Below are 27,842 nucleotides of genomic sequence, written 5' to 3'. Positions count from 1 at the left end.
CAATAACAATAAAAAATAAATACAGCATATATAACATTAAATTAAATAAGTAGTGCAAAAAGAGAATAAGAAACGGAGAAAAAAAGTGAGGTAGTTCATTGTCCATTCAGAGATCTGATTGAGGAGGGGAAGAAGCTGTTCCCTAACAACCAATGTGCAAAAGAAGACAAACTGTGCAAATAGCAAAAATAAACAAACAATAATAACAATGAATAAATAAGTATTAAATAGTACTGAGAAAACGAGTTGTAAAGTCCTTGAGAGCACTATACAGTATTGCTCTAAAGCTCTGGTTATAGGAAATATATATGAGGATAAATATTACCTCTGCTGCAATAAGGAAGATGACCTCACTGATATGCCTCATGCCGCAGGCTATGACCCCAAGTGCCACTCCAGGAAACACATAGGCATTGTTTCCCTGGCCTGGATACAGCACGCGGCCGTCCGACATTGTGACTGCGTTAAATGGACTTCCACTCGCAAATATTGCCCGGCCCTGCAACAGAAGCAGAGGGAGAGAGAGAAATTGTTCAAAAAAGAAACATCAGAGACCAGCCCAAAATACAATCACACTGGTGAAACGCAACATGCAAATTCATAGAATATGGACATTGTATAGGCAGAAGAGATTAGCTTAGTTCACCATCTGATTACTAACTTCCTTCAGTTAGTCCTGACGAAGGGTCTCGGCCTGAAACGTCGACTGCACCTCTTCCTAGAGATGCTGCCTGGCCTGCTGCGTTCACCAGCAACTTTGATGTGTGTTGCTTGGTTACTAACTTAATTGGTTTGGCACAACATCGTGGGCCAAAGAGCTTGTTCCTAGGCTGTACTGTTCTGTGTTCTATTAACTCTTTAAAGACTACAAGGCTTTGTAGGTCTGAACAGCTTATTCATCCCACTGATGTGAGGATACTCCAGGACATTGCCAGAGGCACTCCACAAATCCCAGGGCTAATTGCTTTGCCTGGTCAAACTCTATGAGGGGTACCTAAGTAGGGTGGCCAACTGTCCCGTATTAGCCGGGACATCCCGTATATTGGGCTAAATTGGTTTGTCCCATATGGGACCACCCTTGTCCTGTATTTGACTGCTACTACTCTGTAATCACCAGAAGGCACGCTTACAGACAGATGTGTGCTGTGTTATAGTCATACTCATAGTCATACTTTATTGGTCCCAAGGGAAATTGATTTTCATTACAGTTGCCCCAACCAAGAATAGAGTATAAATATAGCAACATAAAACCATAAATAATTAAATAGTAATATGTAAATTATGCCAGGAAATAAGTCCAGGACCAGCCTATTGGCTCAGAGTGTCTGACCCTCCAAGGGAGGAGTTGTAAAGTTTGATGGCCACAGGCAGGAATGACTTCCTATGACGCTCAGTGTTGCATCTCGGTGGAATGAGTCTCTGGCTGAATGTACTCCTGTGCCCACCCAGTACATTATGTAGTGGATGGAAGACATTGTCCAAGATGGCATTCAACTTGGACAGCATCCTCTTTTCAGACACCACAGTCAGAGAGTTCAGTTCCATCCCCACAACATCACTGGCCTTACGAATGAGCTTGTTGATTCTGTTGGTGTCTGCTACCCTCAGTCTGCTGCCCCAGCACACAACAGCAAACATGATAGCACTGGCAACCACAGACTTGTAGAACATCCTCAGCATCATCCGGCAGATGTTAAAGGACCTCAGTCTCCTCAGGAAATAGAGACGGCTCTGACCCTTCTTGTAGACAGCCTCAGTGTTCTTTGACCAGTCCAGTTTATTGTCAATTCGTATCCCCAGGTATTTGTAATCCTCCATGTCCACACTGACCCCCTGGATGGAAACAGGGGTCACCGGTGCCTTAGCCCTCCTCAGGTCCACCACCAGCTCCTTAGTCCTTTTCACATTAAGCTGCAGATAATTCTGCTCACACCATGTGACAAAGTTTCCTACCGTAGCCCTGTACTCAGCCTTATCTCCCTTGCTGATGCATCCAACTATGGCAGAGTCATCAGAAAACTTCTGAAGATGCCAAGACTCCGTACAGTAGTTGAAGTCTGAGGTGTAAATGGTGAAGAGAAAGAGAGACAAGACAGTCCCCTGTGGAGCCCCAGTGCTGCTGATCACTCTGAACCCCAGTTTCGATTCCTGGGACAGTACGTGATGTACTGCGAATTTGTGACTTTGTTTCTGGGAGTGTCACGCGAGGATCTACTCCAAGAGTATAAAAGGACCAGTGCAGATTGCTCCAGGGAGACACTTTGGTGGAAAGTCGTTGTGTTTGGACAGCAGAGTCATTAGTGAGAGTGAAGATTGCAAGCTTCGATCGAACCCAAAAGGGACTGGGTTGTCGATAACGCTGTGCATTTTGGAGGTGACTGACATTCGTAAACCAAACGTGGATTTTTGGCACCCACTTTGGTAAACCCTTGCAAGGTCTCGGGTGTGTGGTGACCAGTCCTGGAGAAGGGACATCTCCTGTCAGATACGTGGTGAAATTCTCACTTTTTGTGGACTCTTCGTAGACTCTTTGAAACCGACTGCATCGTGAACTCGCTTCCACTGTAAAGATACGGTGGCCGCTTTGTGAGATCAGCGTTCGAAAGGTACTGTGTGTCTGCCGGGTCACCTTCAGAAAGGTATGGCGGCCGTTTTTGGTGTATCTCTGCGAGACTCGCTTCTTCACTGTATTCAAGATCGTCTCTTCGCTGCACTTCCAATCCAAGCAGCAACAGGACTTCGTGAAGTTCTATGACTCTATCATTACATACATTGACAAGCGGTTTGATTTCTCACCATAAAACGTAATGATGAAACTGAAACCTATCCGCCTCTATGAAGAGCTCTCCTTCACTGACCTGGAGCAGGTGGTGGCTGCCCTCAGAATGACAGAGACAGTTAACATGGACCAACTCTATGAAGAGTTTTGTACTAGCCGGGAGGAAATACAGAAAGCCAGACAGGATACCACAAAATCCACCAGTGAGAAGTGGGTGGCAGTTTTCCAAAACATAGGGAAAGCCAACTTGATCAACATGTTCAGGATTGTTTCATTTGTTCTCAGTGTGCCAGGCTCAAATGCCTTTGTAGAGAGGATCTTCTCTCTGATGACCATGAAATGGTCAGACTCAAGAAACAGATGCAGCACAGAGCTGATCAAAAATGAACTTCAGATATCTGTGAGCTGTGACTTGTCATGTAAGGACTTCTCTCTGGCTGTGCAAAAGGACAAAGGACTGCTTGAATCAGTCAAGAGCAGTAAGAAATATCCATGGGAAAAGTAGACTTGGTGAGTCTCCCCTCTTTTCCTCTTTTGCAGTGATTATATGTCTACTCTATAGGCACATACAGATAGGGTTATTTGGTGTTATTTCATGTCTGACTGGTAGTCAGATTATGCCCTGTATTATACTTTGTTATAATTTGGTGCTACGTTTCATATATAACACTGAAGATATGTATACGTGGTTCATATATTGGATTTGTTTACTTATTCAGGATTGTTCTCTCTCTCTCTCTCTCTCTCTCTCTCTCTCTCTCTCTCTCTCTCTCTCTCCCTTGAAAAAGGTCCCCGTTACCATCTGCTAGCTGCCAGCCCCCTCAGTCACTTCATCCCAGGCCTGCACCATACCCACACCGCTGCGGCATGCCACCTTTTGTCCCTTATTTAGGAGTGAGAAAGTTGGCAACCCTATACCTAAGTGATCCAATCTACAGGATCTAGATGCAGGGTTATGGAGAGGGAAGAGTTAGGTTGGTCTTTGGGTAGGTTAAAAGATAGCACAGTATTGTGGGCCAGAGAGACTGTACTGTTCTATGTTCTATATATGTAAATGGTGCATGACCTGAAAAGCTGATTGTTTGTTCCCCTCCATAGCTGCTGCCTGAACTGCTGAGCTCCTCCAGCATTTTGTGTGGGTTGCTCCAGATTTCCAGCAGATTCCCATGTGCTTCTAAATATTGCAACTTTTTGTGTCTGAACTGAAAGCTATGTATTACATGCATCATCTCCAAGCTGTGAGGGTCAATATGACCGTGATCTTGTGTCTATGTCAGAACCGGAGAACGGGTGTCTGCACTGCCTACACTCACAGGTTCAAAAGTCAAAGTGAATTTATCATCAAAGTATATTTTGTAGGGAAAGATTGATTAGGTTAGGACTCCATTCCCTGGAACATGGGAGAATGAGGGGAGTTTTGATAGAGGTATACAAAATTATCAGGGGAATAGGCAGGGTAAACGGAAACAGGTCTTTTCCACTGAGGTTGGATAAGACTAGAGCTAGAGGTCATGGGTTAAGGGTGAAAGGTGAAATGTTTAAGAGGAACATGAGAGGGAGCTTCTTCACTCAGGGGATAGTGAGAATGTGGAACAAGCTGCCAATGGAAATGGTGAATGCAGGTTTGATTTCAGAAGTTAAGGGAAATTTGGATAAATACATGGATGGGAGGGGTATGGAGAGCTATGATCCAGGTGCAGGTCGATGGGAGTAGGCAGATTAATAGTTCGGCACAAACTAGATGGACTGAAGGGCCTGTTTCTATGTTCTATGACACTATGACTATTCTATGTATTTGTCACCATATATAACACAGAACACAGAACTGTATGGCACAGCACAGCAGAGTATGGCTAATATTGTAGAAGGAGGGATAACTTTCAGCTGATTAGAGGCAAGTGTAGTGGGGGGGGTTGTCAGAGGAAGGTTTTATACACAAAGCGTGGTGGGTGCATGAAATCCACTGCTAGGGGTGGTGGTGGCAGATACATTAGGGGGACATTTAAGAGACTATTAGATTCGATTAACAAGATGGCATTGTACCCAGTTACAGCAGTCAACTCAGATCCAACTAATAGTGTTGTTACTTTATATGTTGCGTATGTTAGATGTACTGTGTTGTGTACCTTGGTCTGGAGGATCATTGTTTCATTTGGTGGTGTACACATATATGGTTGAATGACAAAAACTGAACTTGACCTTGAAATTCATGTTCATGAAAGAAAAAAGGAGGGGCATGTGGGAGGGACGGGTTGGATTGATCGAAGAGTGGATTAAAAGGTTGGAACAACATGGTAGGCCAAAAGGTCTGTACTGTGCTGTAATGTCCTCTGTTTTATGGAGATACAACTATCAGAGGCCTCTGTACTCGGGTGATCGCTCTCTTTCTCTCAGTGGTGGGGAGAGCTTGTTGCTGATTTTCCAGTCAGCGAATCTTGGAATAAAAAAGCAACGCAGCAGACTGTAACATCGTAACAGCAACTGTTGTCTCTCCTCTCGCTGTGGAATGGGTGACAACTCTCTGTCCCTTGTTAGTGAGAGTGAGAGAGAGAGAGAGAGGCTGCAGCATGCTGGATCATCGAGTAAGCAATGATTTTTCTTGGACTGCAAATCATGGTCTCTCTCTCTGGGGACTTTGCTATTGCTTGTTTAGCGGGTGATGGATGCTGATGCTTCTTGCTGAAATGGGTGGGGAGGGGGAAGGGGTTTGATGCTTTGCTGCTGCTTGTGCACTGTAGGGCGCAGAGAGGGGGCTTTGGGCTTCTCACGTTTTTTTTCTGTTGTTCATTCTTTTGGCTTCTCTTCTGTTTTGGGGGATGTCTGCGAAGAGTAAGAATTTCAGACTGTACACTGTATACACTCCCTGCTGTTAAATGGAACCATTGAACCACTGCAAAACCAAACACTGACAAACTTCCAACCTGCAAAAGAGGACAAATTGTGCAAATAATTTTAAAACACCAAGTAATACTGAGAACATGGTCTGCAGATTCCCCGAAAGTTAGTCCACATGCTGTAGAGTCACCTTTCACATATAGCAAGTGAAAACATTGTTCTTGTAACAATATTTTCACTTGTACTGAAGGGAAAGGACTCCTTGGTTGCAGTCTTATCAAAGATATTCCCTTTATTCTCAATACCCAACTTTTCAAAGATGTTGAAAGGTTTGCTAAGTAAGTATCAGCAAAACTTTCTGTTTTAGAAACACCCATTATTACTTTGTAGCAGCCAATATTTTCTATTCATACATAAGAGCTGGGAAATTAAAGGAAGCCTCTGCCATCCCACTGAACCTTCATGAGCACTGCCTTCACATGGGAGAGGAGTCCCCAAGTGACCTGGACCACAGATTGTACTTTAACCACAAGACTGTCAGGATTCCACAATATTATCTGCCCCTGCCCCCTCCCTCTTCAGTCCTGACGAAGGGTCTCAGCCCGAAACGTTGACTGTTCATTTCCACGGATGCTGCCCGACCTGCTGAGTTCCTCCAGCGTGTTGTGAGTGTTGCTTTAACCCCCAACATCTGCAGAATATTTTGAGTTTATTATCTGTCCTTTTGTTTTCAGATGTATCTTTACAGGAAATTTTTAAACTATACCTTAAAAACGAGAATTTTTAGATGATTTCATTGATTAGGTAATGGTTTAAATGACAGATCATAAACACAAGAGATTCTGAGATATTGGAAATCCAGAGGACCACACAAAAATGCAGGAGAAACTCAGCAGATCAGGCAACATCAGAAAGAAACACAGTCGAGATTTTGGGCCAAGATCCTTCATTAGGATTCATTGAAATGTTGAAAAGGTCTCACTTTTCAACTTAGCTTCTCAAAATAAAAACAAACTCAAATTAAAGATTCAACACTATATTGCAATTGTTTGTGATAATATTATGTTTATTCAGTGGGTACAGATTAGAAAGTATTACTTAAGGTCTGGTTTTGAATTAAATGGCATACTAATATTGGAGAGCATGTCAAAAAATTTTTTATCATTTAATGTTTGGAGAGTGTTACTGTGAAATATAATTTGCAGGTTCTGTGTGTGAGGGAATGAGAATTTCAATTAAGTTTATTATCCCTGGGGTCTTGGCCCAAAACGTCAGTGGTTTATTCCTTTCTATAGAAGTTAATTGAAAGGTAACCAACTAATCCAGTTATCTCAGTTGTATCCATTCCAGGTCCAATAGCAAACTTCCAGCTCACAAACATAATTTATTTCATTCAGAGTCTGATAAACAGGCCAACTCCCTTCTCATCCAACCCTTCCAAATCACGCAAGTACATTTCGGTCTAATTGACCTCATACTCCATTTACTGTGGTCAGCATTTGAAGCCAACACCCATTTGCGCCCTTCCCAATCTCACATGCCAGTGCTATTTTCTCCTTTGGTCGTAACGTAATCAATAGTTTCCTTCTCTCCCTGTTATTTTGCTTTACACCATTTAATGTCATGACTGGAGCAGGCACCTGTTCCATTTACTTAAACACAGGAGATTCGGCAGATGTTGGAAATCCACACAGAATGCTGGAGGATCTCAGATGGGTCAGGCAGCATCTATGGAAAGGAATAAGCAGTTTCAGGCTGAGTGGAACAGACTTGATGGGCTAAATGGCCTAATTCTGCTCCTATATCTTATGGAACTGAAACATTAACTTCATCAGGACTGGAAAGGAAGAGGGAAGAAGGCAGAATATGATGGTAGGGAAAGGGGAAGGAGTACAAGGTAGAAGGTAATAGGTGAAACCAGGTGAAGGGGAATGTAGGCAGGAGGCGAAGGGAAGAAGTGAGAAGCTTGGAAATGATAGGTGGAAGGGGTAAAGGATTGAAGAAGAAGCAATCTGATTGGAGAGGAGAATGGACCATGGGAGAAATGGAAGGAAGAGGGGACCCAGAGGGAGGTGATAGGCCAGTGAGAGAAGGAGTAAGAGGGGAACCAGAAGGGGGAATGGCGAGAGAGAGAAGAGGGAGAGGGAGGAGTAATTACTGGAAGTTAGAGAAATCAATGCTCATGCCAGCAGGTTGGAGGCTACTCAGATTTCATGTATGTGATTCTAGATTTCCAGCATCTGCAGAATTTCTTGTGTTCAGGAACTCAGCAGGTCAGACTGTATCTCTGGAGGGAATTAAAGAGTCAGTGTTTCAAGCCTTCATGGATGCTGCCTGAGCTGGTGAGTTCTATGGATTTGATTCTTTTAAGCTGGTATAACAAAAGAAAGAAAAAGATGTGCTGGCACTGGAGAGGATCCAGTGGAGTTTCACGAGAAAGTTCCCAGGAATGAAAGGGTTAACGTATGAGATCATATGATGGCTCCGGGCCTGTACCCACTGGAATTTAGAAGAATGAGGTGGGATCTCAAAGAAAATCTCATTGAAACCTATAGAATATTGTAAAGTCTAGATAAAGTGGATGTGGAGATGATGTTTTCAATAATGGGGGAAGCCAAGGACCAGAGGGCACAGCCTCAGAATGGAGGGACATCCACTTAGAACAGAGATGAGGAGGAATTTCTTTTGCCTGAAGGTGGTGAATCTGTGGAATTCACTGCCACAGCTGGTTGTGGAGGTAAAATGATTGGGTATCTTTAAAGCTGACATTGATATATTCTTAATTAGTCAGGGCGTCAAAGGTTTGGGTGAAGGCAGGAGAATGGGGTTGAGAGGGATAATCAATCAGCCATAATGGAATGGTGGAGCAGACTTGGTGGAACAAATGGCTTAATTCTGCTCCCATGTCTTATGATCTTTTGGTCTAAAATCATCATCAATCATTTACGGAACAGAATATCCTACTCTTGCTACATACTGTAGAATGGAGATGGTCTTCATGAATCTCTTTCAAAGAGGCACTTCCACAAATCTGACACAAAACATTCTGCGGATGCTGGAAATCATGAGCAACACACACAAAATGCTGGAGGAGCTCAGCAAGTCAGGCAGTCTGACCACTCCACCCAAACACTCAAGGATCAAAGATCAACTTTATCCACCTCTACATTTACACCAATTGGGAATTTTCTGTGTTGTGCTGGCACAAAGCTCAACAAAAACAACATTCAACAGTTATAAAAAATAAAGAATTATATAAAAAGTGAAGTTCGAGGTTAAAGTGCAGATCGGAATAATATGTGCATAGATACATAAATACCAGCATGTATTTACAATCGCAAACACGACTTTGATGTGTGTTGCATGTATTTACAATGTAGACAGCATCTGAAAAGTGGTTTAAAGGGTTTACAGTACAGTGCAGTGACAGGGGGAATAGATAGATGGTTGGGGGGGGTGGGGGGGCTAACCAGAATGGTTCATCAGAACTTTTTCATCAAGAAACTTTTAAATTGGTGTGAAGCTTTTATTTTAATAGCCCTCCAGCACTTTCCAGAAGAGAGATTTTGGAAAAGGCAGCTTACAGGGTGGGTCGTGTCTGCAATGATTCCTCCTGCCTGTTTCTTTGACCTGGACACATGGGTGTAATTAGGCAGCACAATCTCATCGGGTCTGTTACTGTGCTGTATCTCTAGAACAAAATAAACAGTTGATGTTTCAGGCCGAGATCCTTCAGTTGCTGCCTGACCTGAGTTCCTCCAGCATCGTCCGGCATCAATTCACGTTCATGTTACATGGCCATTCAACCAAACACCTGAATACATCCAAACGAAACAGCATTCCTTCAGAGCCAGGGTGCAAAACACAGCACCAACAGCACACAGCACAAGACACATATAACACATATGGTTACGTTAGCAGAAAAACAGTCACAAAAATATAGTATAGCCCAAGTGCGAGGAGATCTGCAGATGCTGGAAATTCAAGTGACACACGCTAAAAATGCTGGTGAACGCCTCAGGCCGGGCGGCATCTATTGGAAGAGGTACAGTCAAAGTTTCGGGCCGAGACCCTTCATCAGGACTAACTGAAAGAAGAGCTAGTAAGAGATTTGAAAGTGGGAAGGGGAGGGGGAGATACAAAATGATAGGAGAAGACGGGAAGGGGAAGGGGTGGAGCTAAGAGCTGGAAAGTGGATTGGCAAAAGAGATATGAGAGGATCATGGGACAGACGGGAGGACTAGGGAGAAAGAAAAGGGGGTGGGGGGGAAGCCCAGAGGATGGGCAAGGAGTATAGTGAGAGGGACAGAGGGAGAAAAAGGAGAAAGAGAAAAAAATTTTATTAATAATAATAAAAGATAAATAAATAATGGATGGGGTACGAAGGGGAGGTGGGGCATTAACGGAAGTTAGAAAAGTCAATGTTCATGCCATCAAGTTGGAGGCTACCCAGACGGAATATAAGGTGTTGTTCCTCCAACCTGAGTGTGGCTTCATCTTGACAGTAAAGGAGGCCGTGGATAGACATGTCAGAATGGGAATGGGATGTGGAATTAAAATGTGTGGCCACTGGGAGATCCTGCTTTCTCTGGCGGACAGAGCATAGGTGTTCAGCGAAACGGTCTCCCAGCCTGCGTCGAGTGTCGCCAATAGATAGAAGGCTGCTTCAGGAGCACCGGATGCAGTATATCACCCCTGCTGACCCACAGGTGAAGTGTCGCCTCACCTGGAAGGACTGTCTGGGGCCCTGAATGGTGGTAAGGGAGGAAGTGTAAGAGCATGTGTAGCACTTGTTCCGCTTACATGGATAAGTGCCGGGAGGGAGATTGGTGGAAGGGGTATAGCCCAAGTATCTGAATGTCATGGCCTGTAATTTGATGGTGTTGTCCTAGAGCCACGATTTTGCAAGAACAAACACAAGCTAATGCAGCTGCAGACAAAGGTAATCCACCTTGCTTCCCCCTGAGTGAATACTGGAGAGCTGATGAAGAGATATCTGAATCTCCCAGCCCCGACCTGGATATAGTGAGGAGCACTACCAGTGGACAGTCAAACGTGATAACAGACAGTGAAGGGAAACTGGGCTCAGAAATAATTGGAGATGAAGCTGCGTTCAGTCAGGGGGCAGAAGGTACGAATGATAGACAGGGCGAGGCATCCCTAAGTAAACAGAAACAGTCACAAGCAGTGGCTGAGGCTGGAGTAGCTGAAGATAAGATAAGGAGGTCCCAGAGAGTCAGTAAAACCCCAGATAGGCTGGCATAATATGCACCTAGGAAACAGAGTGTTGAACCCATCCCAATAGTGAGATATGTTACTTACTTTCACAAATGGACTGAGGTTCCTGAAATCTCGAAATTTATTTGAATACTTTATTATTAACAATGGATTGATAAGTTGAAGGCTTACAAAGTCACGAGGACATGACTATTTTTTAGGGGGGGAGAATGCTTACAATATCCTGGTTAAGAACATATTTTATTGTATTCCTGCTACTATGCTGTGAGGTATTTGTATTTTAGCAGTTTTTCTGCAAACGCAGTGTGTTTTGTTAGTTAAACTGCATAAACTAGTGTTTTGGCTTTGGCTCAGGTTATTTGCTCAGTCTGGGAATGTTGTGTCTGCCAACTGGGTAACGTGCTGTAACGTTCTGTCCAGTAGGATATCATGGAATATTTGAGACAGCTGGGCAGGATCAGATTTCTGAAGGACAGCAGTCTCATTTTGGGGTCCTTTCGTTGGGAGGTGTTGGAAGAGGAGGTGTGAAGAAGAGCACAAGAGAAGACATTTGGAGGATCTCACCTGAAGGGGACACCTTATTGCAAGGAGAGCTTTGTGCAGATGAATGGTTTCAAGGAGGAAATGCCAATACTCTGAGCTAGCCAGTTTGTTCATGACGTTCTCCAAGGGAAATTCGGTTTGTGGCTGGTGACTGGGGTTCAGCACCGTGAGTAAAGCGATAACATCCAACTACTGTGGAAACGAGTTCCAACATTTATGTGCACATTTAGACCTGTTTAACTGTAATGGGCCCTTTTCCATTTTCATTTTCTATTAACTGTTTGTTAAAGTTGAAATATCAGTAAATATGCTTCCACTTTAATTTTATTCTGGTGTACGATCTGCCATTTCCTGGTGAATGATAACTTTGCATGGGGCAGTATTTACACAGCATTCACCACAATATCCATTCCCTCATTGGAACATTCTCACTTTCCCATTTGGATGAACCCAAATCATACTGTGTGGCTTACTGAAGGTGACCTTCTCACCATTACTCATGGGATGATGAGTCATGCGGCTGTTAGCCCGAGTTAATTATCGAGCCTGGTTTATTACATCCATGGTGAGAGGGTTACATACTTATTTAGCAATCTGGCGTGCAACAGGCTCCTCCAGCACTTCAAGTCGCACCACCCAGCAACCCCTGACAACCCTGAGTTAACCCTAACCTAATCATGGCACAATTTACACTGACCAACTAACCTACCGGGTATGTCTTTGGACTGTGGGAGGAAACAGCAGCACCCAGAATAAACCCACACATTCCACAGGAAGGACGTACAACCTCAGTCCAGAGAGTGATAGTGTAGTTTTTCACAGATAAAAGCAGCGGAGGTGTTTTATGTTTCAGAAAAACCACAACAGCTCCTTTATTGTAACCCAAACACTGAACACAAAGCATGGTAAAAGTACTTTACATAACTGCAACATCACATCAGACCAGCCTCTTGAAGTGAATCCCAACTCAATGTCAGTGGCTGTAAGCTATGTATGTTTCCACCAAATATATTACCTTACGCAGGCCCCCACTGAACTCACTAAAACCAGCATTGTGAGCCTGTCTGGAGCCCGGCTCAGGTCCAAAGTTTCATGGGTGGAGCAACAGCAGAGACCTCCGTCTGGTCCAGAGTGTAAATGCTCATGGCCATGTCACGATGGCAGGGCATGGCAGGGCATGGCACTTGGTGGGCTGGTTTAAGGTGATCTACCAAAATATGTTCAGGTTTACCCTCTCATCTGTGATAAACGTTTTTTCTCCCCATTGCAAAATGCAGAACGGGCCATTGGAAAGGGACTTAAAAGGATGTTGGTGTGTATCGCGGCGGACAAAAACAAACAAGGCAGAATGTAGGTTAACAAGAATGTAAGAGTGCTGTACTCCATGATGGGAGGTAGGAATAGGTGTGCAAAGGAATTGAACTTACTGAGGAGGGTGGAACACTATTGAGAGCCTAACTGGTTCAGGAATAAAATCACCTGGCACTCGTAACAGCTGCCCATACACCAACTCAGCCACAAACAACTTCAGGTCCTCTTTTGGAGCTATTCTGAGCTCCAGCAGGACCCACGGGAGACAATCACGCCAACACTCAGCCATCAGGGAAGCCCTCAGAGCAGCCTTTAAAAAGCAGTGTAACCATTCAAATAGGCCGTTGGACTGTGGGTGATGCACCTGATGTGATGTAGCTTTTCACAGAGGTTCTGGGCCATTGCCGTCCAGAGGACTGATATGAATTGGGGACTGCGGTCAGAGGAAATATCAGATGGGCTGCCAAAGAGAGCAACCCAGATGAGCAGAAGATGGCAACGCGACGCAGCGCGCGTGGCTGCTCCGAATTGATATCGTATGTGTTAACTAGGGGCCGTGCATAACCCTGATTTGATGGAGACGGACGTGAGAAGCACAGAGGAACATCTGGAGAAACTTCTGAAATGCCCGCTTTGCTGCCGCTGCTACTGTGCGATCGAAAATCTCCGGAGGGGAAGCCCCCAACTCCTCGGCTTTGCCTACTGTCTGTTGCCAGGGCCGGGGTTGAAGCGCTCGGCAGAGATGGTGCTCGGTGTCGGAGGGCTGGTTGGAGGCTCGAAGTTTTCAGACGGACTCGGAGTCGGACTGTGGTCGGGTGCTTCCAGGATGCTGCATCGGCAAGTTTATGGCACTGGAAGCTCAATGGTAGGGAGAGTTTCTCCCTTCTACCGTCTGTGTGAGATGATGGGACTTTTGAGAGACTTTGAGACTTTTTTTTACCATTCCCATGGTCTGTTCTTTATCAAATTATGGTATTGCTTCGCACTGTTGTAACGATATGTTATAATTATGTGGTTTTTGTCAGTTTTTTTAGCTTGGTTTGTCTTGTGTTTCTGTGATATCATTCTGGAGGAACATTGTATCATTTCTTAATGCATGTATTACCTATTGACAATAAAAGAGGACTGCGCATCCTCATAATCTAATCTAATGAATGCCAGAGCCACATCTGTGGCTGTCATTGATGCTAAAGAGATGACCTCTGGCCACCTGGTGGAACAGTCTACCATGGGAAGGAGGTGCGTGAAACCAGAGGAGGGGGAAGAGGACCAGCAAGGTCCACATTGACATGGTCAATCCTTTGCACAGGGACCTCCAAAAGTGCCAATGGTGCCTGGACACGATGGTTAATTTTTGCCCATTGGCACTCCACACACGCTGCAATCCAATCATGCACATCCTTTCTAAGGCCAGTATCACACAAACCTTAGTGCAACCAGTTCTGTGACGCCTTCCAGCCAGGATGTGAGAATCCACGTATGAAGTCAAGAGCAGTTTGCGGGCACTATGGGACGAGGGCGACCAGTTAAGACATCACATGGGAGAGAAACCCCACCTTCCCCGAAGCCAACTGCAGGCCTATGGCTACTGTTCAGTAAGCCTGGATCTCTGGGTCAGTAGTTTGGTCAGCTGCCATGCCGGCATAGCCAACCCCTATGTGTATGGCCTCAACGGCTGGCCAGGAGAGGCAATCAGTCACAACATTATTTTTCCTCTGATATGTCCTTATGTTGGTGTTCTTGCTGACCGGGCTTATTGATGTAGAGAAAGGAGGAATGATGTACTGCTGCCTGACTGCGTGTAGACTATCAGCTATTTTAGCAAGCTCCCTGTACTCCTTCACGTGTCATTAGTGAGGACCTTGCGAACTTGTTGAGACATTTGCTGCATGAAGAATTCATTAAAAATTTTAAAAAAGGATGGTGATTTCCCAAGGGAGACAGCATGTGGTCAATTAGCTCCAACAGCTTAGCATCACCGAGGCCGGACAGGGAGAGCAATTGTTTGATCTGCCCTGGCTCCAATAGTCCAAAAGTCTGTAAAAGGTGAGTTTTCAGTGAACAGTATTTTTCATGTTCAAGCGGGTGTTCATGTACGCTCCCCACTCTCACAGCTGTGGAGTTTCCAAGCAAAGATACCACATAGTAAAATTTGATGTCATTGGCTGTGATTTCTCATGGTATGAATGGGGTCTCAACTTGTACAAACTGAGCTGAGCTTTGGTCCCGAAATACTGACAGTTTCAAAGCCACTGCGTTGGCTGACATGTTCAATAACTCTGGAATCATCTCAGAGCATTGGGGTCACAAATGTAAGTTTTTGTAAATAAAAGTCACGGAGGTGTTTTATGCATAAGAAAAACCGTAAAAATACCTTTACTGTAACTCCAAACACTGAACTCAAAGAGCGGTAAAAGTACTTCACGTAACTACATCAGACCAGCCTCTTAAAGTGAACCCCAACTCAATGAATTATGTTCATTTCCACCTATTACATTACCCTACACCAGGATTGAACTGCAAACTCCGGTGCACCAAACCGTAATAACATCATACTAAACATTAGACTACCGTGGCGCCTTTACTATGTACTGTAATGTACTGCTCCTGCAAAGCAACACGTTTCACGACATATACCGGTAATATTAAATCTAATCTGATTCTGATATAAAGATATGACGAGGAAAAGAAAAAAAGAAAATCGAGAATAATTAAAAGATACACGGCATTAATTCTCTGCAGAGAAAATGATGACTCATTCTCCAAAGCCAGGGCTGTTGTTCCTATGTGGCACATTATCAGGGCAACATGGTAGCGTGATGCTATTACGGCTCAGGGCATCGGAGTTCAGAGTGCAATTCCGGCATCCTCTGTAGGAAAGTTTGTACGTGTGTGTGTGTGTGTGTGTGTGTGTGTCAGTGCATTGATCACGGTACATTGTCCTGGGATTAGACTCGGTGTTAAGTACATGGGTTGCTGAAGTGCCTTGTTAGGCCAGCAGGGCCTATTCCATATGGTATCAAATTCAGAATTAGGTTTAATATCACTGGCATACGTTGTGGAATTTCATGTTTTGTGGTGGCAGTACATTACAATTCAATAATAACAAAATTACTATAAATTACAAAAAGGAATATATTTTAAAAGAATTACAGTAAACTAAATAAGTAATCCATAAGAAGAGCAAAAATAGAGAGTTAGTGTACATGGGTTCATTGTCCATTCAGAAATCTGATGGTGGAGGGGAAGAAGCTGTTCCCAAAATGTCGAGTGTGTGCCTTCAGGCCCCTGTACCTCACCCCTGATGGTAGCAATGAGAAAAGGGCATGCTCTGAGCGATGGAGGTCCTTAAAGAAAGATGCTGCCTTTCTGAGGCATCATCTTTTGAAGATATCATGGATGCTGGGGAGACTAGAGCCAACTTGCCTTTAATTTTATAAATACAAATAAATTATATATTTTGAAAAATAATATACTATCAAAAATGCAATTGATCTTAAGGCTGTACACCTCAAGCTTTTCATCTACCCTAAAAATCTCAGTAAATTTTGCTCGAAGCGCGCATGATTGTAGTGATTTCTGTGTAGATTCCAACAGCAGGGTTGGGCACTTCGTCCACTGTTCTACTCCCTCTATACCCATGACTGTGTGGCTAGGTATAGCTCAATTTCCATCTATAAATTTGTTGATGATGCAACCATTGTTGGTAGAATTGCAAATGGAGATGAGAGTACATACAGGAGTGAGATATATCAGCTAGTTGAGGGGTGTCACAGCAACAACCTGGCACTCGGAGTCAGTAAGATGAAAGAGCTGATTGTGGACTTCAGGAAGGGTAAGATGAAGGAACACATAACAATCCTCATAGAGGGTTCAGAAGTGGAGAGAGTGAGCAATTTCAAGTTCTTGGGTGTCAAGATCTCTGAGGATCTAACCTGGTCTCAACATATGGATGTGCTATAATGAAGGCAAGCCAGCAGGTTTATTTCATTAAGAATTTGAAGAGATTCAGTTTGTCACTTAAAACACTCAAAAGCTTTTATAAGATGTACCGTGGAGAGCATTCTGACAGGCTGCATCATTGTGTAGTATGGGCGGGGCAGTGGTGTGCTACTGCACAGGACAGAAAGAAGCTACAGAAAGTTGTAAAGTTAATCATCTCCATCTTGGGTACTAGCCTCCATAGTATCCAAGACATTTTCAAGGAGTTGTGCCTCAGAAAGGTGATGTCCATTATTAGGACCCCCATCACCCAGGACATGCCCTCTTCTTATTGTTACCATCAGGAAGGAGGTACAGAAGCCTGAAGGCACACACTCAGTGATTCAGGAACAGCTCCTTTCCCTCTGCCATCCGATTCCTAAATGGACATCGAACGCATGAACACTACCTCACTTTTCTCTTTTTTAAAAAAGTATATATTATTTCTGTTTTTGCACTATCGTTTAATCTATTCCATTCACACACACACACACACACACACACACACACATATATATATGTGTGTGTGTGTGTGTGTGTGTGTGTGTATAGATATAGATACATACTTACTGTAATAGATTTACTGGGTTATTTATTTTTATTTTTCTATATTATCATGTATTGCATTGAACTGCTGCTGCTAAGTTAACAAATTTCACCACACATGCCGGTGATAATAAACCTGATTCTGATTCTGTTTCTAACAACCAGATATGCAGGTGCACCTAATAAAGTGGCAGTGAGTGTCTGGTGACTTTCTGCTACGAGTGGTGATCCCATCCAACTGGAAGTTACTGAAGCATGATGCAGTTCTGTTCTGCGGCAGGGCCTTGGACCTTGATAGAACAAAGGCTTGGACCTTGGTAGGACTGGATGCCAGATATGCAGGTCACAGCTTGAGGGATGCAGGAGTGAAAGACTGGATTAACTTTATTTGTCACGTTTACTTTGAAGTATTGAGTGAAATGCTTTGTTTGTGTCAAATCAAACTGGCAATGTTTCTGCTGAATGGCCCGCACAAGTTGCCATGTTTCCAGGGGCAACATAGCAACCCCCCAATGCATTAACTCTAACAGTGCGTCTTTAAAATGTGGGAGGAAAACAGAGCACCTGGAGAAAGCCAACATGGTCATGGAGAGAAGGTACAAACTCACCATAGACAGCGGCGGGAACCGAACCCCGATATTACAGCTTGTTCTTTAAAGGAATGTCCTAACCACTACACTACCACACTGCCTCAGGAGTGGGAGACGGGGAAAGAGAGGTGAAGGGAGGGAGGGAGGGAGTGGAGAGGAAGAGGGGGGAGAGAGCAGGAGGGGAGAAGAGAAGAAAGGGGGAGGAAGAGAGAGGAGGGAGGAAAGAGGTGGAGGGGAGAAGGGGAGAGTGGGAAGTAAAGGGAGGAGGAGAAGGAGGGGGAGAGAGTGGGAGGGGAGGGAGTGAGGGAGGAGGAGAGGGAGGGGAGAGACAGGGAAGGGAGGGGAGAGGGGAGAGGGAGTGGGGAGGGGGAGAGGAAGGGGTAGCGGAGGGGGAGGGGGAGAGGGGGAGAGGGAGGGGAAGAGGGGAGGGAGAAGGGGAAGAGAGGAAGGGGAAGATGGGGAAGAGGAGGGTGGAAGAGGGGTTGGGAGGGGAAAGGGAGGGGGGTAGAGCGGGTGAGAAGGGAGGGGGAGAGGAGGGAAGGGGAGGAGGAGAGAGGGGAGATGGGGAGGGGAGGGGAAGGGGAGGGGGAGAGGAGGGAAGGGGAGGGGGGAGGGGAAAAGGGAGAGGGGAAATGGGGGAGGGGAGACAGGAAGAGGGGAGGGGGAGAGGGGAAGGGTAGAGGGTGGGGGAGGGGTGAGAGGAGGGGGAGAGAGGGTAAGAGGAGAAGGGGAGAGGGGTGTAGAGGGGCAGAGCGGGAGAGGGGAGGGGGTGAGAGTGGGTGAGGGAGGGGAGGGGAGCGGGAGGGGAGAGGAAGAGAGGAGAGAGTGTGGAGGGGAAGGGGAGGGGAGAAGGTGGGGAAAGAGAGGAGGTAGGGGGAGAGAGAGTGGGAGAGAGAGAAGGGAGAGAGGGAGAGGGCCAGTGGGGAGAGAGAGGAAGATGGGGGAGAAAGAGTCGGAGTGCGGAGACAGGGGAGAGAGAGGAATGAGAGAAGGGGTAGTGAGAACAGAGGGGAGAGAAAGAAGTGAATGGGAGAGAGGAGAGAGGGAAAAGAGAGAAGGGGAAGGGGAGAGTGACTGGGTGAGAAGAGTGGAAGAGGGGAGATGGAGGTTTTGAGGGAGGGGGAAGGGAAAGGGAGAAAGGGAAGGAGAAGGAGAGAGGAGAGGGTTGGGGGGAGAGAAAGGAGAGGAGAGGGAAAGAGGGAGGGGTGTGGGGAGAGTGGTGGGGAAAGGAGAAGGAGTGGTAGAGAAGGAAGAGACAAGGAGAAGGAAGGGGGAGAGGGAGGTAGAGAAAGAGAGGGGAGGGAGAAGGAGAAGAGAGTGTGGGGAGAGGGGAAAGGAACATGAAGCAAGTCAACCTCTGATTTCTGATGGGTTGTGGTGGGGATTTGGGATGGAAAACTGAATAAGAAACCTTTTAAAAGAGGGGTAAGGGATCAGGGGGTAACAAAGGACAAGGATATTTAGAAACATTTTTTATTCTCTCACACTAACATGCATAATATAATCTCTACTAAAGAGTGTCTTTTATATTATCAACAGCACATAAGTAGGATTGATTAATTTGTGCTTTATGAATTTACTTAGTACTCTTTAGGATAAGAGAACTTATCAAATTACTTTACAACCACTTTAACTCAATTTAAAACACATTTTAAAAATATCCAAAGTTCATAGCTACTCTATTATTCAAATATAATTGGTAAATTGATTTATTATTGACACGTACAGTGTAAAAAAAGACACTTGTATACCATTTCCCCACGGTGCATTGAGGTAGTACAAGGTTAAACATTAACAAAAAAAAGTGTTACGGTTACAGAGAAAGTGCAGTGCAGGTACAAGGCACAAGGTCATTGTACTGTCTCTCCACCCATGAATGTGTGGTTGGGCACAGCTCAAGTCCAGCCTATAAATTAGCCGATCGTAGGCAGAATCTCAGAGGGCGGCGAGGAGGAAAACAAAGTCAGATAAATTGGCTGGCTGAGTGGAGTTGCAGCAACAACTTTGTACTCAATGTTAATAAGACCAAGGAATTGATTGTGGACCTCAGCAAGGGGAACTCAGGGGAACCCACACCAGTCGTCATCGAGGGATCAGAAGTGGAAAGTGTGAGCAGCTTCAAGTTCCTGGGTATCAGTATCTCTGAAGCCCAACATGTTGATGCAATTACGAAGAAGGCACAACAACAACTGTATTTCATTTGGAGCTTGAGGAGATTTGGTATGTCACCGAAGAGTGACCCGAGCAAATCGCTACAGATGAACCATGGAGAGCATTCTACTTGGCTTCATCAGTGTCTGATACAGAGGGGCCACTGCATAGCATTAGGAAAAAAAGCTACACTGAGTTGTAAACTCAGCCAGCCCCATCATGGGCACTAACCTCCCTAGCATTAAGGACATCTTCAAAAGGCGATGCAAACAAGTAAAATGGTGGCCTGGTGATTAGTAGCTAGTACAATGCTTTACAGTCCCAGTGATTTGGGTTCAATTCCCGCTGCTGTCTGTAAAGAGTTAATATGTTCTTCTTGTGGCCACGTGGGTTTCCTCTGGGTGCTCTGGTTTCCTCTCACAGTCCAAAGAAGTACAAGTTGGTAGGTTAATTGGTCATGGTAAATGGTCCCGTAATTGGGCTACGGTTAAATCGGGGGTTGCTGGCAGTGCACCTTAAAGGGCCAGAAGGGCTTATTCTGCACTGTACCTCAATAAATAAAGACATTTCTTCTTGTTATCTTAAGTTATGGTTATTATTTTTATATATTACAAGGTACTGCTGCTGTAAAACAACAGATTTCACAACATTTGTCTGTAATAACAAACCTGTTTTGATTCCCAGATCATTATTTTACACTCAACAGTTTGCCTTTGAGCTTGGTGGTATGTGCTTTCAAGCTTTCAGTTTTCTGCCTCGCAATATTGGGATATCCAAAATAAAATCGATCTGATTGTCTTTGTTGGTAACTGAGCTGGCCATAGAAATCAAGAGAACTCTCTGTCTCAATGTCCTTGGTGTAACATTTTTGTTCGATCAGCAGCTTGTAGAACAATACAGTATTTCTGAGAAATGTAACCCAAATGTCAGCTAAGATCACACACTCATCGGCAATCGAATTCAAATGTACACGTAAGCAGGAAGCGAGAATGATAGAATTAGAAGTATATCTGTTACAAATGGGAAAGTTAGCGACATTTAAATGTTGGTTCTACGATGATGACACATTAGTTTTAAAACATAGAGCATAGACCAGTAGAGCAAAGGACATGCTCTTCAGCCCACAATGTTGTGCTGATCCAATTAAATGAGTAGTCGAAAGGGCAACTAAACTAATCCCATCTGCTTACACAATGTCCATATCCTTCCATTTCCCTCACATTATGTGACCATCTTAACATTTCTTGAAGTGTCTAATGTATTTGCTTTTACCACCACCAGCACATTCCAGTCACCCACCACTCCCTGTATAAAAAAAATTTGTCCCTCACATCTCCTTTGAAATTACTCCCTCTCACCTTAAATGCATGCCCTCTGGTATGGGGAAACCACACTGTCTATGGCTCTCATAATCTCTCAGGGAGCTATGAACTTGGATGCTAAGATCCCTCTGCTCATCAACACTGTTAAAGATCTTGTCCTTAACAGTGTACTGGCTCGTTACATTTGCCCAACCAAGGTGCAACACTTCACATTCGTCCAGATTAAACTCCAGCTGCCACTTCTCTGCCCACCTCTGCAACTGATTGTACACTGCTAAGTATATCTGTAACTCTTTAGACTGGTTCCATTGTAAAAGTTTACCTGTTGCCATATTGTTTATCGAGATTAAAGAAAAATATTGAAGTCTATAAACAGGATGTTACCTGGATTAGAGGGCATGTGCTATGAGAGGCCGTTATTCTTTGGAGCGGAGGAGACTGATGGGAGATCTAATAGAGGTTTATAAGATTATGAGAACAGTGGACCATAGGAGAAAGGGAAGGAAGAGGGGATAATTGGTCACATGGGTATAATTATGTGGCACTGTCTCATTGGGCCCTGTTACCATTCTGTATCTCTAAAAATAATAAATAGATTTTAGGCAAGTGGAAAGAGTTTTAAAAGGAAACTGAAGGGTAAGGTGCTTTTTTCATCTATATGTATTCATTATCTGGAATGCACTGATATAATCAGATAGAATGATTATGTTTAAGAGGCATTCAGAGAGACATTTAAATTAGCAGGCTACAGAAAGGTGGAAACCAAAAGCAAGCAAACAGGACTAGAGTGAATGGGCATACATGTCAGCACAGATATGGTGGAGTGAGGAGCCCCTCACTGTCCTCAATGACTCACTCAATGGGTAACAAATTAATGCTGTCAAAAGTCACTTCAACCTCAATGCTTCTTTTTTCCAAAAGTTTATTTTACCCGCTGACTCCGAAACTCCTAAGTGAAATCCATTAACGAATGATGACAGGTGATACAAAAATTGGAGGACAACGTAGGAGAGAAGGCTTAGATTGATTTTAGAGTAGGTCAGCACAGCCTAGTGCTGTAATGTTCTACGTTCAAATCATTTATGGGAATCTGTTCCATTAATTCTATCTTGTTAATCAATTTAGTCGTGAATGGAAATATAAAAGAAGAATTTTCAGACATTTCTTGTTAAACATTTACCCTGGAATTTGCTGTGCTTCCATTGTATTTTGTTTGACAGTACAATCATGATTATGATTATGAACCCAGGAGGAAGAGCTTAAGAGAAAGATGACGCCTAACAGTGACTCTTTTGCTTATATTTTCAGAAACAGCTCTATTCCTATCTTTAATATCTCTGTTTTTCCCTTTCAGGGTTCTTTTAAAAACCCTGACCTGGAGTTATGCACTGACTTCAGTTCTTTAAGGGAATGGGGCCCGCTCCCGGGGTCTCACGACTGACCGCTGTTCGATATGCCAAGGACACAGCCTAGAAGACTAGCGTGCCGTCAGGGTTCCGGGATTTCGTGGCTCTGGAGGTGGGCGGATTCAAGGTCGGTGCCACCGCCTGATGTGGGAGTACACAGCAGGTCGAAAGAAGCAAGCTGGCTGCTGGCTGTGTGCCCAGAGACCCAAGTTCTTTGGGCACAGAGCTCAGAAAAAGCGACACAACTGACTTTTAACATCATAAATCAGCGAGTTGTTTGTTATGTCTCCCCCCTCGCTGCGAAACGGGAACATCTCTTTTTCCCTTATTAGGGAGAGAGAGCCTGTGGTATGTCGAATTACCGAATGAACGAGTAGTCATTGGGGTACTGCAAGTCTGTGTCTTTACCGATGCTTTGCTGCACATTTGAGTGCTCGATGAGGGGCAACAATGCTTTTTTGCTGGTGGGGGAGGGGGTGTCATTGCTCTGCTGCTGCTTATGTGTGGGTGGGGAGCTGGGGGGCTTTAGGGTTCTAACATTTAACTGTCATTCACTCTTTGAGGCACTCCTCTGTTTTCGTGGATGTGTGCAAAGAAGAAGAGTTTCAGGATGTATATTGTATACACTTCTCTGACATTAAATGTACCTTTCAATGAGTCCTGGGGAAGGGTCTTGGCTCAAAATATTGACTGTTTACTTCTCAACATAGACACTGCCTGACCTGCTGAGTTCCTCCAGCGTTTTGAGTGTGTTGCTCTGGATTTCCAGCATCTGCAGAATCTCTTGTGTTTATGAGGTCATTTGTTACACTCAGGCAAGGTTATCTTCAAAGATACCATGATTGCACAGTTACCAATTACCCAAGATATTGTTGTGTTATCAGTGTAATTCAGAGTAATTTATTACATGTATATTGCAGCATAGGGTGGCGGGGTGGAGATACGTCTCTATCAAAGGAGGTGTAAGGCGCTCCTTCCCTCCGATGGCCTGCAGGTCACCCTTGTGCAAGGTGAAGCACCTGCTTAGTCCCCCCCCCCATCCCACCAATCAGGGTCATGTGAAGCATGGGAGCAGGTGATGGATGGTCGTATGAGCAGCTGGTGTATATCACAAGTCCTGGTTATGTGACCACTTTCGTCAGACAGGCAATCTCTGAAGAGTAGTGATAATGGCCAGGGTAAAGACAATGGCCAACTGAAGGCAATGGCAAACCACTTCTGTGGAATTTGCCAAGAACAATCGTGGTGATAGATCATGGTGGCCCGTGTCATATGAAACAGCACATAAAAATTGTCGTCTGTGTTGGGAGCAACTTACAAGTGTCACCACACATTCCAACACTAATGTAGCATGTCCACAATACTCACCAAAAAACCTCAAGCCACAACAACAGTAAGAACCAGCACAAAACACAACCACAGCAAAACAAGCCTCTTTCCCAGCCTCCGAACCCCTCATACATCAACCTCATTGAAACCCATCGAATATTGAAAGGCAGTACAGCAGATGTGCAGAGGATGTTTCCAGTAGTGGTGGAGCCTAGACTAGAAGCCTCATACTAGAAGGGAATCCATTTAGAACAGAGATGAGGAGGAATTTCCTTAGCTAGGGTGTTGAATCTGTGAAATTCATTGCCAATGACAGCAGTGGAGACCAAGTCATTGAGTATATTTAAAGCAGAGGTTGATAGGTTCTTGGTTAGTCGGGGCGTCAAAGGTTACAAGGAGAAGACAGGAGAATGGAGTTGAGAAGGAAAATAAATCAGCCATGGTGGAATGACAGAGCAGACATGATGGGCCGAGTGGCCTGATTCTGCTCCTGTGTCTTATGGTCTAACCATTAATGAGCTTCAAACACCAGGCTGCCCTGAGAAACGAGATACAGTACCTCAGTCAGGTGATAGCACTGCTCGGCGGTGCACTCTGCTTTGCTGGTTGGATTGCTCAGAGCAAATATGATTGGATGCTTGTTGAAGCTTGCCATGTCTTTGATGATCTGCTCAGTAAATGCACCCGCAATGGCCGAAGCACCTGGAAGAGAAAAGACAAACAGAATCAATGCAGAGGATCTCAATTCACCCTGAGTGTCGACCACACAGCACAGAATAATGTGTTATTGTTACATAGCTCCGTCATGTGAGTAAATTGTGCCATGGTAGCATAGTGGTTAGAGAAACATTATTACAGGTCGGGGCAAAGAACTGATTTAGTTTTTATTCGGCAACACAGTGCAAAGTAGACTCTTCTAGCGCTTCGAGCCATACTGCACAACCCCCGACAATCCCCATCAACCCTAACCTATTCACAGGACAATTTACAATGACCAATTAACCTACTCAGTACATCTTTGGATAGCGGGAGGAAACCACAGCACCTGGGGAAAACCCATGCACCGACATCTTACAGAACGGCGCCAGGATTGAACTCTGAACGCCCCAAGCTGTAATTGTGTCAGCGACCACGATGAGTTCAGAGTTCCATTCTGGCGACATCTGTAAGGAGTCTCTATGGAATGCCTAGATTTTCCCCAGGTATTCTAGTTTCTTCCCACAGGCCAAAGACATATCGGGTAGGTTAACTGGTTATTGTAAATTGTCTCGTGACTAGGTTAAATCAGGGTTCTCGGGGCAGTGCAGCTCAAAGGTCTGGGAGGACTGATTCCGCACTGTATCTCAAAACAAATATAAAAGACAGCAGAAACTACGGGAGCTAAATCACATCATGTTTTTTATCACAGGCACAAACACGCTGAGGTAAAGGACCTGCTGAACTTCAGTGAATACCGAATATCGAAGCCTGAAGATTGATTATAAGTCCAAAAGTGGAGGCCCGATGGTAGTACCTTGAGTCTGTGAATCTCTGCAAATCCTCAGGAGGCTGGAGGTGTTCTTTCCTGGGTGTGGAGGTGTGTGTGTGTGTGCGCATGTGTGTGTGTATGTGTGTGTAAGAAAATATTTTGCTGCCTTTCTTGCTTGTGTTGTTCTCAATGCTATGTGCTATGTGGCACCGGAATGTGCGACGACGCTTACGGACTGGCCCAGCACATCCTTAGGTTGGTGTTGGTTGTTACCGCATTTCACTGCATGTTTCCATAAGACACAGGAGCAGATGAAGGCCATTTGGCCCATCAAGTCTACTCCGCCATTCCACCATTACTGATCCATTTCTCTCGCAACCTCATTCTCCTGCTTTCTCCCCGTAACCTTCCACGTCCTGACTAATCAAGAACATCAACGGGCCTTGTATACACCCAATGACCAGCCTACATAGTCACCCGTGGTAACAAATTCCACAGATTCATCACCCTCTGGCTAAAGAAATTCCTCCTCATCTGTGTTCTAAATGGACATCCTTCTAATCTGAGGGTGTGTCCTCTGGTCCTAGACTCCCCCATGATAGGAAACATTCTCTCCACATCCGCTCACTGTAGGCCTTTCAACATTCAAAAGGTTTCAATGTGATTCCCCCCTCATTCTTCTAAATTCCAGTGAGCACAGGCCCAAAGCCATCAATTTCTCTTCATATGACAAGCCCTTCATTCCTAGAATCATTCTCGTGAACCCGCTCTGAACATTCTCCAATGTCAGGTCATCCTGTCTTAAATAAGGATCGCAAAACAATGGCCAATTAACCTACGATTAAGAGTCAGCTGAGGTCGGGTGCTTCCAGGATGCTGCATCGGCAAGTTTGCGGCGCTGGAAGCTCATGGCAGGGAGAGTTTTTCTTCCTTCTACCATCTGCGTGAGATGATGGGACTTTCGAGAGACTTTGAGACTTTTTTTACCGTGCCCATGGTCTGTTCTTTATCAAATTACGGTATTGCTTTGCACTGTAGTAACTATATGTTATAATTATGTGGTTTTTGTCAGTTTTTCAGTCTTGGTTTGTCTTATGTTTCTGTGATATCATTCTGGAGGAACATTGTATCATTTCTTAATGCATGCATTACTAAATGACAATAAAAGAGGACTGCGTGTCCTCATAATCTAATCTAATCTAATCTACTATTCTAGTATGGGATGGCACGGTAGTGTACCAATAAACATAATGCTTTACAGCACCAACTGTAAGATCAGTGTTCAATTCCCACCACTGTCTGTAAGGAGTTTGAACATTCTCCCCATGACCATGTGGGTTTCCTCTGGGTTCACTGGTTTCCTCCCACATTCCAATGATGCACAGGTTAGGGCTGTGGGCATGCTATACTGGCGTTGGAAGCGTAGTAACGCCTGCATGCTAATGAGCACAATCCTCACTGATTTGAATTGATGCAAATTTACCTGTGTGTTTTGATGTATGTGACAAATAAAGCTAAACTCTTAATCTCACATAGGATTATGAGTTCATGTTTCAGATTCCCTTACATAACTCCTTGCACCACCAGAACATGTCTTCTGCCCCTGAAAGCAGAATCAAAAATCTTTCACTCACACCCTTTTCTCACCATCATAATTCTCCCTTTTGATTTTGATAGTAAAAGTTGCAATGTTCATTTCGATATCTGAGTTACTCTTTAATTTTCCTTTGTTACTTTGATTACAGCTGTACTGTTTCCTTTTGTTTTTCTTTAAGAAAATCCTTATCCTTTTGACCTCGAACATAATTTCCAATTACTGGACAGTTAGAAACTTTGCCATTTAAAATATCCATCTATTTATTTATTTAACCCAAAATTCTTCTCTGCATGTTTTCGAATTGTTTAGATTGCTTAGGTTTCTGGAAACGAATATGTAGACGACATTACCAGTTTGCAGTGAGGTTTCTCAGTTAGTTATACCCGAAAGCTGTTCACTTTTCTTGTTTATTACAGATACGGAGCTACACAGCATGGAAATGGGCCCTCCAGCCCATCATGACTATGCTGACCAAGATGCCTTTCTAAGACAATCTCATCTGCCTGCATTTGACGCATATCCCTGTAAATTGTTCCTATCCGTGTGGCTGCGTCACCTCCCCCAGGCCGATTGTTCCATGTACCCATCGCCTTCTGTGTGAAAATATTCTCTCGCAAATCCCCTTTAAATCTTTCCCCCGCCCCTCACCCTGCCGCTGCCTGTAAGGAGTTTGTAAGTTGTCCCCGTGAATATGTGGGTTTCCTCTGGGTACTCTGGTTTCCTCCCACCATCCAAACACACACCGA

The 27,842-nt window shown here is 44.4% G+C and overlaps 1 protein-coding gene across 1 annotated transcript in view; it reads right to left on the bottom strand.

Moving 5' to 3' along the window:
* me1 (malic enzyme 1, NADP(+)-dependent, cytosolic) overlaps nt 1-27,842 on the bottom strand; it is a 495,261-nt gene that overhangs the window by 31,158 nt on the left and 436,261 nt on the right. The window contains exons 11-12 of the mRNA XM_072245832.1: nt 24,591-24,733; nt 326-499 (exon numbers count right to left, since the gene is read on the bottom strand). Coding sequence (XP_072101933.1) covers nt 326-499; nt 24,591-24,733 — 317 coding nt within the window. The remainder of the gene's footprint in view (nt 1-325; nt 500-24,590; nt 24,734-27,842) is intronic.

This window comes from Mobula birostris, chromosome 2 (genome assembly GCF_030028105.1).
Source record: "Mobula birostris isolate sMobBir1 chromosome 2, sMobBir1.hap1, whole genome shotgun sequence".
Taxonomy (NCBI): domain Eukaryota; kingdom Metazoa; phylum Chordata; class Chondrichthyes; order Myliobatiformes; family Myliobatidae; genus Mobula; species Mobula birostris.
This window is presented reverse-complemented; position numbering and strand designations above follow the sequence as displayed.